At 40.7% G+C, this 19,485-nt stretch overlaps 1 protein-coding gene across 3 annotated transcripts in view; it reads left to right on the top strand.

Annotated features, from left to right (window-relative positions):
* LOC126176005 (neo-calmodulin-like) overlaps positions 1–19,485 on the top strand; it is a 106,894-nt gene that overhangs the window by 66,987 nt on the left and 20,422 nt on the right. For all 3 annotated transcript variants that reach the window (XM_049923125.1, XM_049923123.1, XM_049923124.1), the window contains 2 exons: positions 812–913; positions 13,915–14,050. In XM_049923125.1, the coding sequence (XP_049779082.1) occupies positions 812–913; positions 13,915–14,050 (238 nt within the window). The remainder of the gene's footprint in view (positions 1–811; positions 914–13,914; positions 14,051–19,485) is intronic.

Raw genomic sequence — 19,485 nt, 5'->3', positions numbered from 1 at the left:
TGTGTTCACAATTGTTTTCCATAGGCAGCTGCATGGAATACAACAGATACTCTGGTGTGATATAAAACATTACAACTAAAGGTTTTTTTTAGGTACTGTGCCAGTTAAGATGACAATTCCAGCTTGCTTGGATCTGAACATTTGGCAATCCAGAACTTAACACCATTTGACTGGTGGAGGTCAGTGTGCTTTATGCCCATGGTAGTCTCAGGACCTTACACCTCCTGGTTGTTTTCTGTGCAGTCTCATGAAAACTTTGGCATATGCTACTTGATTTACATAAGAGGAAGACCTTATCATATGAATCTATGCAGAAACTGTAATCCTGTGCGCACAGCCACATATGTGTGTGTGTATGTTTGCAGTGATTTTGTACAAAATTGGTAATTTTCATGTAACAAATTACTGTATACTGTGCTTCATTTTTGGTGCATTTAACACATTGTTCACTACATGCCCATCACTTTGTCCAAATTATTTTCTAACTTTGATATCCCATGGAGCAGTAGACAAGAATATTTGGACAAGGGTTCCCTTTTGAAGGGTAACCAGTTTGACATACTACACAATACTAAGGGTTCACAGTGTTATTTTGATACATTCTGTATGTAAAAATAAAATAAGTTTGGCTCTTTGCTTCTTTCTGTAACTCATGTCACATACAACTGATCACATTCTTACTTATCTGTGTTAAGTTTCATTGTTGCTTCAGTGACAAGAAATACATTTGTTTCAATTATAATGTACTTGTCTTTAATACCCGGACTGTAAAGTCTTATGTTATAAATGAAATTCCCTATCAATGTTTCAGAGTTTAAAGAGGCATTCATGCTGTTTGACAAGGATGAAGATGGCACCATAACTATGGCAGAACTTGGGGTTGTCATGAGATCACTAGGGCAAAGACCAACAGGTGAGTTTCTGTTATTAGTGTAAAATTGTATTAGTGGTTCCTTGATCCACTAGATCATTTATGTGAATACTGGACTAGACACTTACTTTGGTGCCATCAGCAGTCTTTACATATGACCAGAATTTCTTTGGGTTTTGTGAAATATCATTTGACAATATTCTGCTATGATAGTCATTGAAGGTATCACACATTGCCCTTTTGACATATTTGGCTGCCAAGAAAGCAATGTGTGATGCCCTCAATGACTACCATTGCAGAATATTGTCAAATTATATTTCACAAAACCAAAAGAAATCCTGTTCTTACATAAAGGCAGTTAGTGGCACCGAAGTTAGTGTGCGAATGGGACAGGACTGACATTGCGGGGAGCAAAGCAAAAGCTGAAATGTTTAACTTCATTTTCAAATGTTCCTTTACAAATCAAAGCCCAATAGAATTTCTTGAATTTAATCCTAGTACCTCTGAAAACAAAATAGTGAAACATGTATTAGTGGCAGTGGTGTTGAGAAACAGCTGAAATCGTGAAAACTGAACAAAACTCAAGGGCCCAATGGAGTCCCTATCAGATTCTATACTGAATTTGCAGCTGAATTAGACTCTGTTCTAACTATAAGCTATCATAGATCTCCGGAACAAAAAACCATGTCCAGTTCTTGGAAAAAAGTGCAGGTGACACTCATCTACAAGATGGAGAGTAGATGTGATCCACAAAACTACCATCCAGTATCCTTGACATCAATTTGTTGCAGAATGTTAGAACAGATTCTGAGCTCAAACATAATGAGATATCTTGAACAGAATGACCTCTTCAATGTCAACCAGTATGAATTCTGAAAACACCGATCATATGAAACCCAACTCACACATGACATACTAAAAGCTTTGGATCAAGACAGTCAGGTAGACACAGTATTTCTTGATTTCTGAAAATCGTTTGACTCAGTGTCATACATATAGTTGTTGTCAAAAGTATGAGCTTATGGGGTATCAAGTGAAATCTGTGGCTGGATTGAAGACTTTTTGGTAGGGAGGATATGGCATGTTATCTTGGATGGAAGTCATCATCAACTTCAGGTGTGCCCCTGGGAAATGTGTTGGGACACTTGCTGTTTATGTTGTATATTAATGACGTTGCAAATCATAGTAACTTTCTGCAGTAATAGTAACTTTTTGCAGATGGTGCAGTAATCTATAATGAAGTACTATCAGAAAGAAGCTGCATAAATATTCAGTCAGATCTTGATAAGATTTCAAAGTAGTGCAAAGATTGCCAACTTGCTTTCAATGTTCATAAATATAAAAATGTGCACTTCATAAAATGGAAAAAGTGCATCCTATGACTATAATATCACTGAGTCACTGTTGGAATTGGCCAAATCATATGAATACCTGGTTGTAACACTTTGTAGGGATATGAAATGGAATGATCACATAGGCTCAGTCATGGATAAAGTAGGTACTATGCTTCAGTTTATTGGTAGAATCCTGGGGAAGTGCAATCAGTCTAAAAAGTAGATTGCTTACAAATCACTTGTGCAACCCATCCTAGAACATTGTGGCCTAAAAGTGTGTGGCACCTGTACCAAACAGGATTAACAGAGGATATTGAATGTGTACAGAAATGTGTGATTCCTTGATACAAAAATGTCTGTGATAAAATTTCATACCTTGCATATTTTTTGTAGAAAAGGGATGTCAATAAATGGCAATTCAGCATCACAATAATGACATGCATAACAAGATAGTTCTTCAATCAGTACAGAGTTTTGAATTAGAATATTTGAGGTGGGTAATTTGATTCCAAACCTAGCTATACTCTTTTCACCCAGACTGCCGCAGTAGGCATTGTTTCTAAAATCTTATGTATTCTGCTATTACTGTATTTTTCGATGGTAACTATAATAATCAATGATCAGACATGCCAGAGATATTCATGAAAAGTAATAGTCAACTAAACAAAAATTACAGGCCACAGGACTCAGTTTCTTTGAATCATTTCAAGCATCTGGATATTGCATGTACCCAAAGTGGACAGTCATATGTCCATTGATGCACTCAGCCAATTTAGTATGGTTATGAATTTCTGTGCTCCATGCATTGGTGCACTATAGGTGAGTGATTGCCCTTCTTTTTGGATACTGATGTAGAATTGTCGTATGTTCTGACAAGGATGTTACAGAGATGAGGAGAGTGATAAAAAACAACAGTGACTTGTGTGGGGAGGATATCAGAGAGAGAAGATTTCGTTTCATGGCTTGACATTGGAAACTTATAGCTTACTTATAGCTTTGGTGGAGTAAGAGAATGAGGCATTTGGAATCTTGGTGGTACGGAGTGTAAGGGAGAGGGGGGGGGGGGGGGTGCATGCTTTCAAACTTTTTTTTGAAGGGGAACTATATCAGTCAGAGGCTAAGAGGAGGGATTGTCTGGGAAATTTGTTTGTGGATAAGATCTGTAAGGTAGTTGTAGAGGAGGAAAGCCTGAGAGTGGTTACTGGTGTAGATGTTGAAAGATTTGATGGTGAAGCAAGGATGGGAGTGTCAAGGATGCTGGACAGAGTCATTGATGTTGAAGGAATGGCATCAGTCAAAGTGTAGGTATTGTAGATTACTTGTTACTTTTATACGAACTGTGGTCTGTATTTGGACTTCAGTGAGGTGGAGGTCAATGTCAAGTAAGGCATCTTTAGATCTGGAAAAGGAACATGTGAATTTGGCTTGGAGTTAAGCACTTGCAGAAAGCTCTCCTTCACCGTGGTTCATGTACAATGAACAAAAAGAATGAACACACAAAGGCATGTGAGCTCTTTCTCTGTTGGAAGTTTAGTGCTCTATGACTGAGAGGCCTCCCCCTTATCCCATTTTATCTTTACCCTTAAGTACCTCACTTTACAAATAAATCATGTTGCAAAATATGTGCCCAGTCATGGGGACAGTTTTCTGGCTCTTGAGGAATGCTTCTTCCAAGTGGCTGACAAAAAGATTGACATATGATGGGTCCATCCTGGTTCCCGTACAACTGCCTCTGGTTTATTTGTAGGCCTGGCTCTCGAAGGAGAGGTGGTTAAGGGTGCAGGTAAAATGGGCTAAGGTGGTGGCCTCTCCATCATAGAGCACTAAACTCCCAACAGCGACGTGGCTCACATGCCTTTATGTGTTAGTTCTTTTTGTTCGTTGTGTATGGAGCAGTGTGCTTTTATGGGTGCTGTGACTTTGAAAGTCAGCATTTGCCTGACATACTTCAAGGTAGGGCTCAATATATTAGGCTTTCTGTGCATGGGGTTGCAATGTGTCTGTGGAGGACAGTGTGTTGTTATTCCAATAGCCATCTTCTGTAACAAAAAAATTGTTTTGGATGGCAAGTGGTGGAAGCCCAAAGTATTTTCCGTATGTTGCAAGAGACTTAAAATAACCAAATTATGCAGCCCTAGCACCTTCTGAGGCACAAATGTTTGTGATAACTCTAAGGACAAAATAGACAGAATTGAGTTTCTGTTCGAGTTATATTGCATGGTCATTAAAATTTAAGTTTTCATCAAAATGTATGCCCAGCAATTTCATGGATGTTACTTTGTCTGTGGCCTTGTCACATAATAGATAATAATGTACTTTTACTGCATTTTTGATTATCTGTGGATTTCCAAGCTCCTGCTTGATGTCTACTGGCAACATATGAACAACTTCTGCACCAAAATAAAGATGTCTTGTTCAAAGCAGCTGATTTTACATGAGATATACATCTACATCTAAACTATGTGAATGATTTTGCGTGATTCCATTGTTGATCCACAACTGGAAACCTATACCTATTCCTTCATTATTGCTTCAGGTAACACAACGATAAATTGTGTTGTCATACGTCCAATTGAGCAGCAGCAATATAAAATCTAAAGTGAGCGCGGCAAGAAAAAATTTACGATCAATATAAAAAAATGGCCCCGAACTAGCAACATAATTCCAGATTGAGGCATTTGTCTATGAGATAATTCGTGATCGAATAAGGTTCTGGCTGGGATCTGGTGCAACTGCATTGCTTAATGCTTAGAATGGGTCATTACTGGATCTGTGTCTGTCAACACATGTCCTTGGCAGCAGTGTGTTATAGTGAAAATTTATTTCATTATTGTTTAATAAAACAGTTGTGTAGCTCATATTATGTAAGTTTATTTTCTCATTGTTTAAATAAAGTAAGATTAAACTGTTGTTTTTATCATACACGATTTACCTTTGTAACATAAAGAAAGCTATTCTATACATGCGTATATGCCCACTCTTGTTATGAAAAATGACACACCACTTGAGGTTTAAGGGAGAACATGTTCTGAGATTCTAGAACAGGTGGATGTTAATGATATTGGACAGTAGTTTTGTGAATCACTTCTGCTACATCTTTTTTACGCGGGTTTGACATGTTCTTTCTTCAAACTTCTGGGAACAGTTTTTTATTTGAAGAAAGATCTGTGATATGGTTGGCACAGTTTTTTGTTTGAAGAAGGATCTATGGTATATTATGGTCAAGAGATGGGTTAACTCATCCTCAAATTCTATGTAGAATATGTAGGGATTCCATCATGTGTTGGTGCCATGTTTAATTTTAGCAGTTTCAAGTGTTTCTCAGTGCCACTGATGCTAATATCTACATCACTCATATTAGGAGTGATGCAGTAATTAAACTAGGGCAGTAATCCCAGATCCATCTTTGTAAAACATTTGAAAATTGAGTTCGGCATTTCTGCTTCTGGTTCACTACCCTTAATTTCAGTTCCTATGTCAGCCACAGATGGCTGGGCACTAACTTTAGTGCCACTAACAGCTGCTTCATATGAGGAGTCTTTCAATAAAATTTTTATAGTAAGAGCTTCCAATTTATCCATTTGAATGGAACACAAACAACATGACTGCTTTAAAAGCTGTGCTACAAAGTGATTTAAAACTTTACTGGATTTTTGTCCAAGTTAGAACTTCACTATACATAACTTCTTCACATGCAAAAAGTGACTTTTGAATTACATGTTTTGAGATCCATGCTGGTTGCTACGGAGACTGTTCTGTTTGAGATACTTCATTAAGTTTTAACTCAGTATAGACTATCTTATAAAAAATATCCAGACACCTATTAGTGGACATTAATATGGGGTGTATCCTCCATTCACCCTTATCACGGGTGATTTCTGGTGGAGACACTTCCATTGAGGTTTCTGAATCTCTGTGAAGCAGTGGCAGGTGACATCAGACACTGGAGTCTGGAGTGGCATCAACATTGTAACTCATCCAAAAGGTGTTCCATTGGGTTTATGTCAGGACTCCGGGTGGGTCAGTCTATTTCAGGAACAAAACAATGCCTCACTGCTATTGTTGCTGGTGCTGCTTATTGTGGGTTTAAGAAGATCAAACATCTAATGTCATCAGTTTCCTAGCAACCAATACTCAGTGGGATGTGGGAAAATGCAGAGAAATCACATCCACACTGGGCTCCACACTGACCCTTATTGTTAATCCATGAGGCAGATTTGAACAGGGTCCAATGCGTCCCACTATCCTGGAAGCAGGCACTTTAACATGCACAGCTACTGTATTTGGGTAGATACAAATGCTTTGTAGCTGCTGCTTTATGACAGAGTGCATTGACATGCTTATACAAATAGTCATTGTCTACATCTACATCTACATTTATACTCCGCAAGCCACCCAACAGTGTGTGGCGGAGGGCACTTTACATGCCACTGTCATTACCTCCCTTTTCTGTTCCAGTCGCGTATGGTTCGTGGGAAGAACGACTGTCTGAAAGCCTCTGTGCGCGCTTGAATCTCTCTAATTTTACATTCGTGATCTCCTCGGGAGGTATAAGTAGGGAGAATCAATATATTCAATACCTCATCCAGAAACACACCCTCTTGAAACCTGGTGAGCAAGCTACACTGCGATGCAGAGCGCCTCTCTTGCAGAGTCTGCCACTTGAGTTTGCTAAACATCTCCGTAACACTGTCACGGTTACCAAATAACCCTGTGACGAAATGCGCCGCTCTTCTTTGGATCTTCTCTATCTCCTCCGTCAACCTGATCTGGTACGGATCCCACACTGATGAGCAATACTCAAGTATAGGTCAAACGAGTGTTTTGTAAGCCACCTCCTTTGTTGATGGACTACATTTTCTAAGGACTCTCCCAATGAATCTCAACCTGGTACCCACCTTATCAACAATTAATTTTATATGATCATCCCACTTCAAATCGTTCTGCACGCATAATCCCAGATATTTTACAGAAGTAACTGCTACTAGTGTTTGTTCTGCTATTATGTAATCATACAATAAAGAATCCTTCTTTCTATGTATTCGCAATACATTACATTTGTCTATGTTAAGGGTCAGTTGCCACTCCCTGCACCAAGTGCCTATCCGCTGCAGATCTTCCTGCATTTCGCTGCAATTTTCTAATGCTGCAACTTCTCTGTATACTACAACATCATCCGCGAAAAGCTGCATGGAACTTCCGACACTATCTACTAGGTCATTTATATATATTGTGAAAAGTAATGGTCCCATAACACTCCCCTGTGGCATGCCAGAGGTTACTTTATCACCTGTAGACGTCTCTCCATTGATAACAACATGCTGTATTCTGTTTGCTAAAAATTCTTCAATCCAGCCATACAGCTGGTCTGATATTCCGTAGGCTCTTACTTTGTTTATCAGGTGACAGTGCGGAACTGTATCGAATGCCTTCCGGAAGTCAAGGAAAATAGCATCTACCTGGGAGCCTGTATCTAATATTTTCTGGGTCTCATGAACCAATAAAACGAGTTGGGTCTCACACGATCGCTGTTTCCGGAATCCATGTTGATTCCTACAGAGTAGATTCTGGGTTTCCAAAAATGACATGATACTCGAGCAAAAAACATGTTCCAAAATTCTACAACAGATCTATGTCAGAGATATAGGTCTATAGTTTTGCGCATCTGCTCGACGACCCTTCTTGAAGACTGGGACTACCTGTGCTCTTTTCCAATCATTTGGAACCTTTCACTCCTCTAGAGACTTGCGGTACACGGCTGTTAGAAGGAGGGCAAGTTCTTTCGCATACTCTGTGTAGAATGGAATTGGTATCCCGTCAGGTCCAGTGGAATTTCCTCTGTTGAGTGATTCCAGTTTCTTTTCTACTCCTTGGACACTTATTTCGATGTCAGCCATTTTTTCGTTGTGTGAGGATTTAGAAAAGGAACTGCAGTGCTGTCTTCCTCTGTGAAACAGCTTTGGAAAAAGGTGTTTAGTATTTCAGCTTTATGCGTGTCATCCTCTGTTTCAATGCCATAATCATCCCGGAGTGTCTGGATATGCTGTTTCGAGCCACTTACTGATTTAACGTAAGACCAGAACTTCCTAGGATTTTCTGTCAAGTCGGTACATACTTTCGAATTCACTGAACGCTTCACGCATAGCCCTCCTTATGCTAACTTTGACATCGTTTAGCTTCTGTTTGTCTGAGAGGTTCTGGCTGTGTTTAAACTTGCAGTGAAGCTCTCTTTGCTTTTGCAGTAGTTTCCTAACTTTGTTGTTGAACCACGGTGGGTTTTTCCCATCCCTCACAGTTTTACTCAGCACATACCTGTCTAAAACGCATTTTACGATTGCCTTGAACTTTTTCCATAAACACTCAACATTGTAAGTGTCGGAACAGAAATTTTTGTTTTGATCTGTTAGGTAGTCTGAAATCTGCCTTCTATTGCTCTTGCTAAACAGATAAACCTTCCTCCCTTTTTTTTATATTCCTATTAACTTCCATATTCAGAGATGCTGAAACGGCCTTATGATCATTGATTCCCTGTTCTGCACTTACAGAGTCGAAAAGTTCAGGTCTGTTTGTTATCAGTAGGTCCAAGATGTTATCTCCACGAGTCGGTTCTCTGTTTAATTGCTCGAGGTAATTTTCGGATAGTGCACTCAGTATAATGTCACTCGATGCTCTGTCCCTACCACCCATCATAAACATCTGAGTGTCCCAGTCTATATCTGGTAGATTGAAATCTCCACCTAAGACTATAACATGCTGAGGAAATTTATGTGAAATGTATTCCAAATTTTTTCTCAGTTGTTCTGCCACTAATGCTGCTGAGTCGGGAGGTCGGTAAAAGGAGCCAATTATTAACCTAGCTCGGTTGTTGAGTGTAACCTCCACCCATAATAATTCACAGGAACTATCCACTTCTACTTCACTACAGGATAAACTACTACTAACAGCGACAAACACGCCACCACTGGTCGCATGCAATCTATCCTTTCTAAACACCGCCTGTGCCTTTGTAAAAATTTTGGCAGAATTTATCTCTGGCTTCAGCCAGCTTTCTGTACCTATTACAATTTCAGCTTTGGTGCTTTCTATCTGCGCTTACAGTTCCGGTACTTTACCAATGCAGCTTCGACAGTTTACAATTACAATACCGATTGCTGCTTAGTCCCCGCATTTCCTGACTTTGCCCCGCACTCTTTGAGGTTGTTGCCCTTTCTGTACTTGCCTGAGGCCATCTAACCTAAAAAACCACCCAGTCTACACCACACAACCCCTGCTACCCGTGTAGCTGCTTTCTGCGTGTAGTGGACTCCTGACCTATTCAGCGGAACCCGAAACCCCACCACCCTATGGTCCAAGTCGAGGAATCTGCAGCCCACACGGTCGCAGAACCGTGTCAGTCTCTGATTCAGACCCTCCACTCGGCTCTGTACCAAAGGTCCACAGTCAGTCCTGTTGACGATGCTGCAGATGGTGAGCTCTGCTTTCATCCCGCTAGCAAGATTGGCAGTCTTCACCAAATCAGATAGCGGCCTGAAGCCAGAGAGGATTTCCACCGATCCATAGTGACACACATCATTGGTGCCGTCATGAGCGACCACCTGCAGATGGGTGCACCCTGTACCCTTCATGGCATCCAGAAGGACCCTTTCCACATCTGGAATGACTCCCCCCGGTATGCACACGGAGTGCACATTGGTTTTCTTACCCTCTCTTGCTGCCATATCCCTAAGGGGCCCCATTATGCGCCTGACGTTGGAGCTCCCAACTACCAGTAAGCCCACCCTCTGCGACCACCCAGATCTTGCAGACTGAGAGGCAACCTCTGGAACAGGACAAGCAGCCATGTCTGGCCGAAGAACAGTATCAGCCTGAGACAACGCCTGAAACTGGTTCGTCAGACAAACTGGAGAGGCCTTCCGTTCAGCCCTCCGGAATGTCTTTCACCCCCTGCCACACCTCCAGATGGCCTCCCACTCTACCACAGGTGAGGGATCAGCCTCAATGTGGGCAGTATCCTGGGCAGCCACAGTCGTAGCCGGATCGGGGGATGCATGGTACGAGCTGGCCGTCCCCGACAAACCCCCATCCGGACCCCCACAGTGATGCCCATTGGCAACAACCTCAAACTGTGTGACTGAAGCCAACACTGCCTGAATCTGGGAGCGAAGGGATGCCAACTCAGCCTGCATCAGAACACAGCAGTTGCAGTCTCTGCACTGTTCCTCCACTGTACACATTTCTCTGTTCACAATACATAAAAAGGCAAAATACCTTCATATCCTTCCACAGTTAGAATTTTCTTAAGCACAATAAGGGTACCAGACCCTAATCGTGAAAATCTGCCTTATACTGTAACACCACCTCCTCTATACTTCACTGTTGACACTACACATGATGGCAGGTATAAAGGTCTCTATGCTTTGCTTTGGAGCACGTGAGGCAATACTGACCCTACGAATTATCTTAGAAGAAAGATTAAGGAAAGGCAAACCTACATTTCTAGCATTTGTAGACTTAGAGAAAGCTTTTGACAATGTTGATTGGAATACTCTCTTTCAAATTCTAAAGGTGGTAGGGGTAAAATACAGGGAGTGAAAGGCTATTTACAATTTGTACAGAAAGCAGATGGCAGTTACAAAGGTTGAGGGGTACGAAAGGGAAGCAGTGGTTGGGAAGGGAGTGAGACAGGGTTGTAGCCTATCTGTGATGTTATTCAATCTGCATATTGAGCAAGCAATAAAGGAAACAAAAGAAAAGTTTGGAGTAGGTATTAAAATCCATGGAGAAGAAATAAAAACTTTGAGGTTCGCCGATTACATTGTAATTCTGTCAGATACAGCAAAGGACTTGGAAAAGCAGTTGAACAGAATGGACAGTGTCTTGAAAGGATGGTATAACATGAACATCAACAAAAGCAAAACAAAGATAATGGAATGTAGTCGAATTAAGTCAGGTGATGCTGAGGGAATTAGATTAGGAAATGAGACACATAAAAATAGTAAAGGAGTTCTGCTATTTGGGGAGCAAAATAACTGATGATGGTCGAAATAGAGAGGATATAAAATGTAGACTGGTAATGGCAAGGAAAGCGTTTCTGAAGAAGAAAAATTTGTTAACATCGAGTATAGATTTAAATGTCAGGAAGTCGTTTCTGAAAGTATTTGTATGGAAGTGAAACGTGGACGATAAATAGTTTAGACAAGAAGAGAATAGAAACTTTCGAAATGTGGTGCTACAGAAGAATGCTGAAGATTAGATGGATAGATCACATAACTAATGAGGAGGTATTGAATAGAATTGGGGAGAAGAGGAGCTTGTGGCACAATTTGACTAGAAGAAGTGATCGGTTGGTAGGACATGTTCTGAGACACCGAGGGATCACGAATTTAGTATTGGAGGGCAGCGTGGAGGGTAAAAATCGTAGAGGGAGACCAAGAGATGAATACACTAAGCAGATTCAGAAGGATGTAGGCTGCAGTAGGTACTGGGAGATGAAGAAGCTTGCACAGGAGTAGCACAGAGAGCTGCATCAAACCAGTCTCAGGACTGAAGACAACAACAACAACAACAACAACAACATCATCAACATGCTTTGCCACACCCAAACCCTTCCATCAGACTGTGTGATTCATCAGTCCAGATTACTCATTTCCAGTCATCCACTGTCCATTGGCATCACTCTTTACACTATCTCAAATGTTGCTGAGCATTGACTACAGAAATGTGTGGTTTACTACAGAAATGTGTGGTTTATGAGGAACTGTTCAACTATTGTATCCTGTTCTTCTTAACTCTCTACACAGAGTCATTGTACTAGCTGGACTGTTGGAACTCACAAGTGTTCCCTTCTGCTGTTTTCATGTGATTTCTTACAATCACTCTCCCTATCTATCAGTACGTCAGACCTGTCTGGTCTTGGTTTAGCTGTAGCTGCTACTTCACATTTCCACTTCACTATCACATCACAAACAGTTGACTCGGACAGCTTTAGAATGGTTGAAATGTCCCAGAATGGCCTGTACTCAAGTGACATTCAGTGACTATTCCACATCAAAGTCACTGAGCTCTCCTGACAGGCCCATCCTGCTGTTAATTCTTCTTTTCTGACAACACAATACTTCCACCTTTATTTCTGGCAGATCCACTTTTGTGATATTTAGTGGTCAATTCTACATTACATGTTGGTGTCTGGATACCTTTCATCAGATAGTGTATGTTCTGAGATTCTCCACTGGACACATGTCAAGGATATTGGATGGTGGTTTTGTGGGGCACTTCTGTTATCCTTATTGTAGACTGATGTGGCCTGTGTTATCTTCAAACCAAAAGATCTATGGTATATTATGGTTACAAGAGGGGCTAATTGAACTGCAAATTTTGTTTATGTTACATTAAAATTATGGTATATTCTGAAATGTAGTTGAGTGAAGGAATCTACGTTAACTGTAAGGAATTGCTGGAGTGAAATGAAACAAATCTGTTTTAAAGACATATTTCATTTCAGGTGTGGACTCTCTGTAGCAGGTAGATGCCATTTACATTTGTGAACGAAACTGAAATGAAGATATTGAAAACTTAAAATAAATACCAATGATTTTATGTACAAGTTAAATTAGTGTGCCAGATATATATTTGAATATCCATCACGTGCAGTGAACTACCAATTCTCTATCCTATCATTGACTCAGACATTGAACTTATCTTGACAAGTTCCTCCTTTTCCTTATCAAAGTTTGCGGGAGGCTCTCCCACATTGCTGTCACATAGACCAAAGGAATTAAGTTCAGACACAACCATAAGGTTGCTGTATCGATTCTCTCAGAAGTGCTAGTTTCACAGTCTCATGATAGAGCTTCTGGAGAGTTTGTAAGATGGAGGGAGGGGGTATATGATGTGGAGAAGCTTTTATTTTGTCACTGAGGCATGCTCAGATGGTATAACTGCTACTGCACCACCACTGAAATGTGAAAACCTATACGGGAGACAGTCCTGCCCACTGACTTAGCTTATCACACGCAGCCATCACAGCAAATACACTGCTGAGGGTGACTTAGTTAATTTTCAGTAATAATACTGACAGCATAAATCTCATAAATAATTTTCAACTAATGTGTCTTGACATCATTTGAGAAATAAATCTGAAACTCTCATTTCTCAATAAGTTTCCCTATAAATACTTGGAGCTCCCCTTCTTTAAAGTTACTCTTAGTATATTATTTCCATGAGTGCTGGTTTTGACTGTAATCTGCTGGACCTTCTGCACAATTTCACAGTTGGTGTTAACTATGCTATTTTTGTAATTTCAAAATACTCTAAATTCTGTTTTTGCCTTTTCTAATTTTCTAGTATGTTGTTTCATGCCACCCCTCAGGTCTTCCATTGCACTACCTTTGGTAATAGCTCAGACATAATCAACAAACATTTTCAGAAGGTTCTTTTGGTATTGCTAGATTTAAGTCCCATACTTCTTATCATGTTAAGTTTGTGTGTGTGAGACCTCAATGACCTGCAACACTCCCTGTCAGCATTGCATTTAAAATTAACTGTTCTTAACTTCAACTACAATTCCAAAGTTCTCTGACATTGAGAAGTGATATTTTCTTCTCTTTTTCAATCATTTTGATAAATGAAACTGATATTTAATGAATTTGATTCTGATTGTCATGTTGTAATTTTTGTGTGCAAACCATAAAAAGTATTTTTATTTCACAGAGACAGAACTGCGTGATATGGTGAATGAAGTGGACCAGGATGGAAATGGAACCATTGAGTTTAATGAATTCCTGCAGATGATGTCAAAAAAGATGAAGGGTGCAGAGGGCGAAGATGAGCTCCGTGAAGCATTCAAGTTAGTATTTTTCAAAATCAATGCATTTTTAAAATACACTCCTGGAAATGGAAAAAAGAACACACTGACTCCGGTGTGTCAGACCCACCATACTTGCTCCGGACACTGCGAGAGGGCTGTACAAGCAATGATCACACGCACGGCTCAGCGGACACACCAGGAACCGCGGTGTTGGCCGTCGAATGGCGCTAGCTGCGCAGCATTTGTGCACCGCCGCCGTCAGTGTCAGCCAGTTTGCCGTGGCATATGGAGCTCCATCGCAGTCTTTAACACTGGTAGCATGACCGAACAGCGTGGACGTGAACCGTATGTGCAGTTGACGGACTTTGAGCGAGGGCGTATAGTGGGCATGCGGGAGTCCGGGTGGACGTACCGCCGAATTGCTCAACACATGGGGCATGAGGTCTCCACAGTACATCGATGTTGTCGCCAGTGGTCGGCGGAAGGTGCACGTGCCCGTCGACCTGGGACCGGACCGCAGCGACACACGGATGCACGCCAAGACTGTAGGATCCTACGCAGTGCCGTAGGGGACCGCACCGCCACTTCCCAGCAAATTAGGGACACTGTTGCTCCTGGGGTATCAGCGAGGACCATTCGCAACCGTCTCCATGAAGCTGGGCTACGGTCCTGCACACCGTTAGGCCGTCTTCCGCTCATGCCCCAACATCGTGCAGCCCGCCTCTAGTGGTGTCGCGACAGGCGTGAATGGAGGGACGAATGGAGACGTGTCGTCTTCAGCGATGAGAGTCGCTTCTGCCTTGGTGCCAATGATGGTCGTATGCGTGTTTGGCGCCGTGCAGGTGAGCGCCACAATCAGGACTGCATACGACCGAGGCACACAGGGCCAACACCCGGCATCATGGTGCGGGGAGCGATCTCCTACACTGGCCGTACACCACTGGTGATCGTCGAGGGGACACTGAATAGTGCACGGTACATCCAAACCGTCATCGAACCCATCGTTCTACCATTCCTAGACCGGCAAGGGAACTTGCTGTTCCAACAGGACAATGCACATCCGCATGTATCCCGTGCCACCCAACGTGCTCTAGAAGGTGTATGTCAACTACCCTGGCCAGCAAGATCTCCGGATCTGTCCCCCATTGAGCATGTTTGGGACTGGATGAAGCGTCGTCTCACGCGGTCTGCACGTCCAGCACGAACGCTGGTCCAACTGAGGCGCCAGGTGGAAATGGCATGGCAAGCCGTTCCACAGGACTACATCCAGCATCTCTACGATCGTCTCCATGGGAGAATAGCAGCCTGCATTGCTGCGAAAGGTGGATATACACTGTACTAGTGCCGACATTGTGCATGCTCTGTTGCCTGTGTCTATGTACCTGTGGTTCTGTCAGTGTGATCATGTGATGTATCTGACCCCAGGAATGTGTCAATAAAGTTTCCCCTTCCTGGGACAATGAATTCACGGTGTTCTTATTTCAATTTCCAGGAGTGTATGATGTAGGGGTGACTTTTATTTGATGACAGCAGTAGTGTTTTGAGAGGCTGTGAAACTGACTTTAAGAAAAACTGAACATCAGATTAACTTGTGTGAGATAAAAAAAATTATCACCGGGTTGTAAACAAAACTGAAATAGAAAAAAGTAATGCTGAAAAGTTCAGTGAGATAAACTAGTGTTCTTAAACAACTGGGTGACTAACAGGACAAATGAAGGAAGGTAGAGGGACACAACAAGAATATATTGGAACTTTAAACATATATGGGGCATGCAGGTTGTTTTGGATTTAAATTATAAGGAGTTTGTCAAGTGGAGTATATGGACTGAATAAATTGTGTATAATGAGGACAGTGGATGTGAAATAACTATGAATAAATGTATGTAATCAATAATTAATTGATTTTCAGTTGATCATTTGTCTAATTTTGAGCCCAATTACAATTAAAATTTTGTGGATCTTAACACAGTTCCTCCCCATAGCCAAGAGAAAACAGTGTCCTTCATTTTATGTAGTGACTGGTAAATTATGACAGTATTAATATATTGTCTGGTGAATAGGAGTGCGATGGTGAATAGATCGGTACTAAAGTAATACCAAAGTTAAACAGCTGACAACTCAGATACTAGCATACATCCCACCCCTCCACACACACACACACACACACACACACACACACACACACACACACACACACACACACACACATACTGGGAACAAAGTCATTTTGTGGGTTCAAAGATGATAAAATGGGTGAAAAATAATGTCTTTATACTTATTTCCTAGCAGAGTGCTGTGTTCCATAAAATGGCATGTTACACCTCAGTACCATATTAGGCTGTTATAGTTGTAGACTGTCATTGACCAAATACACAAAAACAGGAGTTAATTATGTGGTAAGAGGAAATATTTTCAATGAATGGCATTAGGCTACACAAGGAAAGGATGATGATGGTTAATTTGTCATCAACACTGAAATTTGTAGCAGTGGAGCACTAGCTCAGTTAGGACAGAGTGAAAGAGGGAATCAGTTATCGTATTGTGGAAGAAACTGATACAATGTTTGTTGCCAGTTACTAAGGAAAACCAACAAAAAATCTAAATCAAGATATATGCAGAAATTTTGAACCTTAGCATTTGCAAATATTCTAGTGCCCTAGTGATTTTGCTACCCTGCTTACTATCTGCCCCCTGTGGAAGGCACATTATGAGCACTTATTCATGCTTCTAACAGGAACCATGACTGGTCAGTTAATTTGGAGCTACACATGTATGTATGTATATTTTGTACATTACTATTCTTGATAATCAGTGTTCAACTCATTATATTAGTTTATGTTGCCAATTAATGTGATAATGTTCCATGATTATGGAGATGTACAGTTTTCAGATGCACTACAATTTGATTGTCATACCATCAGAGCTTCAGAATTAGTCTTAATAAATGACTAGTGTTGAATATAGGTGTTTGGAATTAATTTCAAAATAAAGAAAATAAATGATATGAAATGATTGTATGCCATTATCAGAAACTTCAGGATTGTTCATCCGCCTGGTGCAAGTCTTTCTGTTTGACACCACCTCACTGACTTGTGTGTCAATGAAGGTGACATGAAATGATTAGGACAACTCAGGGACCAAACGAAGAAAACCTCCGACCTGGCTGATAATCGAATCTGGGACATCCAGATCTAGTCAGCTTTGCTAACTACTAAATCATGTTCTGTGAACTTAAAGGAAATAAATTGTTCCTCTGTGAAACAAATAATCTTTTAATAGTACGTGATATCACATAAATAGAAACACAAATAAATGTCAAATAGAAACACAAAAAATGTGTTTAGTAAATGTAGAGGTCAGTCATAAATATATAAAAATGAATCCCAAAAAATTTTTCCTGCTCTTCGTGTAATATAATTTTCACTTGTGAAATAAACTCTGAAAATGTACAAATCACACACTTAATGGAACAAACACTGTTGAACTGAAAATGAATTAAACTAATTTTAACATCAACTAATTTTTTGCAGTTTTTTGCTGAACTTCATCTTACCTTCCCCTTTACAGGACATACACTTTTTTTTCCTTCATCTTTTTAGAAACAATGGAAAGTCCAGGTAGGAATATCAACAGTATTGTGAAAAGAGTAGGTTACTACTCATAATAAAGATGACATATTGAGTTGCAGCAAGTGCAAGAAGATGACTGCTACACATTTAGCTTCTGGCCAGAGCCTTCTTCAAAGAAGAAAACATGTGCATATTCTCACAAGGAAGCACACCTCATGCACACAATACTACTATCTGTGCCCAGAGCAGCTGAAGATAGTGGTTGTGTATGTGAGGTGTGAATGTGTTTTCTTCTTTCAAGAAGACTCTGGCTGAAAGCTATCTTGTTGTGAGTGTCTGCAGCTCAGTGTATCATGTTTACAATCTATCCTTTTCATGATATTGTTGATATTTCATCTTATGTTTAGAGCTTGCATATTTAAGCAGGAGCAATGTCAGTAGCTTACTGGAAGATACCGTAGTTGGTTTCAAAGCCAGCACTGCAGCAAGAAGTTCTTTTCATGTTCTGTAGATCACAGTAAACCTTTTATTCTTTAAGAAATTGAACTACTGTCTATAAAACTGCTTTGAACGCCTGTTACAAGTGAGTTTGTCAAATACTTGATGTTAAGTGTGCAAGTGAGGATAAGTTTAGAAAAGGATTGAATTATTTTTAAAGTTGCTTGGAAGTCACTAGGTACTCTCATTACCAAACACTGGATGTGTATGATCTGGGTAAATCGTTTCAATGTTTATGGCATCATAGCTCCTGGATTTTGTGTTGTATGACAATATAATTTTGCTGGTACAGTCAGTGGTATATATGGATACTGTGTGCAAAATGTCTTGCAAATAGAGTTCCTAGTACAGAAGCAATAAATTAAAATGTCATGCCAGATGCTGAAGTTTATTCCATTATCAGCAAAAATGTAGTAAGTGATAACTTTCTACCTTTCATTATGTTGTGGAGGCTTTTGGTGAGAAAAAGTTTCCTAAAAATTTGAAATGATGCATAAAGTTCATTGGAATTACTAAGTGCTGTTGTTCTCAAATAGTGGAGGAACACAGTCTGGGTAATTTCCGCAGTGTAAGTTACCCTGTCACAAGATATACAGGATGTTCATAATAAAGTATCGAATACCTTGAGAGGTGGTAATGCTCTCTGAAACAAGGAAAATAAGTCCAATAAACATGGTTTCAGAAACACAGAGAGATAAAGACGTGTTTATAGAAAGGGCTCGTGGTGTTTGGTTGCAGTTATTAGCACAGTCATTGCATTGGCACTCGATCAAATGCGTTGGCAGGGTATTGTGATATCTTACTCACAGTACTCTGTGTGCCTTTTGCACAGTTCTGTCAAACCAGGATATCGATCATGGTATTTTACCTTCTTCCAAATGCAAATTCATTTATGTGATTCCTGGTTGTACATACAAATGTTTCCCTTCCACCACCTGTTAGCAATGGAAGTCTACTACTCGACAAGTGGAATGGCGGATATGATATTCTGCTATGGTGTAGCAAATGGGTGTAGCCTGTGAGATTGTGCCCTCTAGACTGAAAAATATCCACAGCACAGAATGCCCTCTGATAAGCTGTTTGGCAAACTTTTCCAGCCTCTGAGAGATGCAGGTACCCTTGCACCTGGGAAGACTGACAGTGGAAGGCTCCACACAGTCCACATGCCAGACACGGAGGAGGATGGGATACATTTGGTGGAAAGAAACCCCTGGGGCCAGTGTGTGATGATTGACAGCAGCAGAAGGCATGTCTCTTTCTCTTATCTGGGGAGTATTTCATAAACAGTTGCTGTATCCATATCATCTACAGTGCACTCAGGCCCTAAGGCCACAGGATCATCATGGCAAGTGCTGGTTCTGTTGATGGCTGTAGCAGAAGTGTGCTGCAGATTCTCGGCTGACACCC

Source organism: Schistocerca cancellata, chromosome 3 (assembly GCF_023864275.1).
Source record: "Schistocerca cancellata isolate TAMUIC-IGC-003103 chromosome 3, iqSchCanc2.1, whole genome shotgun sequence".
Classification (NCBI taxonomy): domain Eukaryota; kingdom Metazoa; phylum Arthropoda; class Insecta; order Orthoptera; family Acrididae; genus Schistocerca; species Schistocerca cancellata.
Note: the sequence above shows the minus strand (reverse complement) of the source record. Positions and strands in the feature narration are given on the sequence as shown.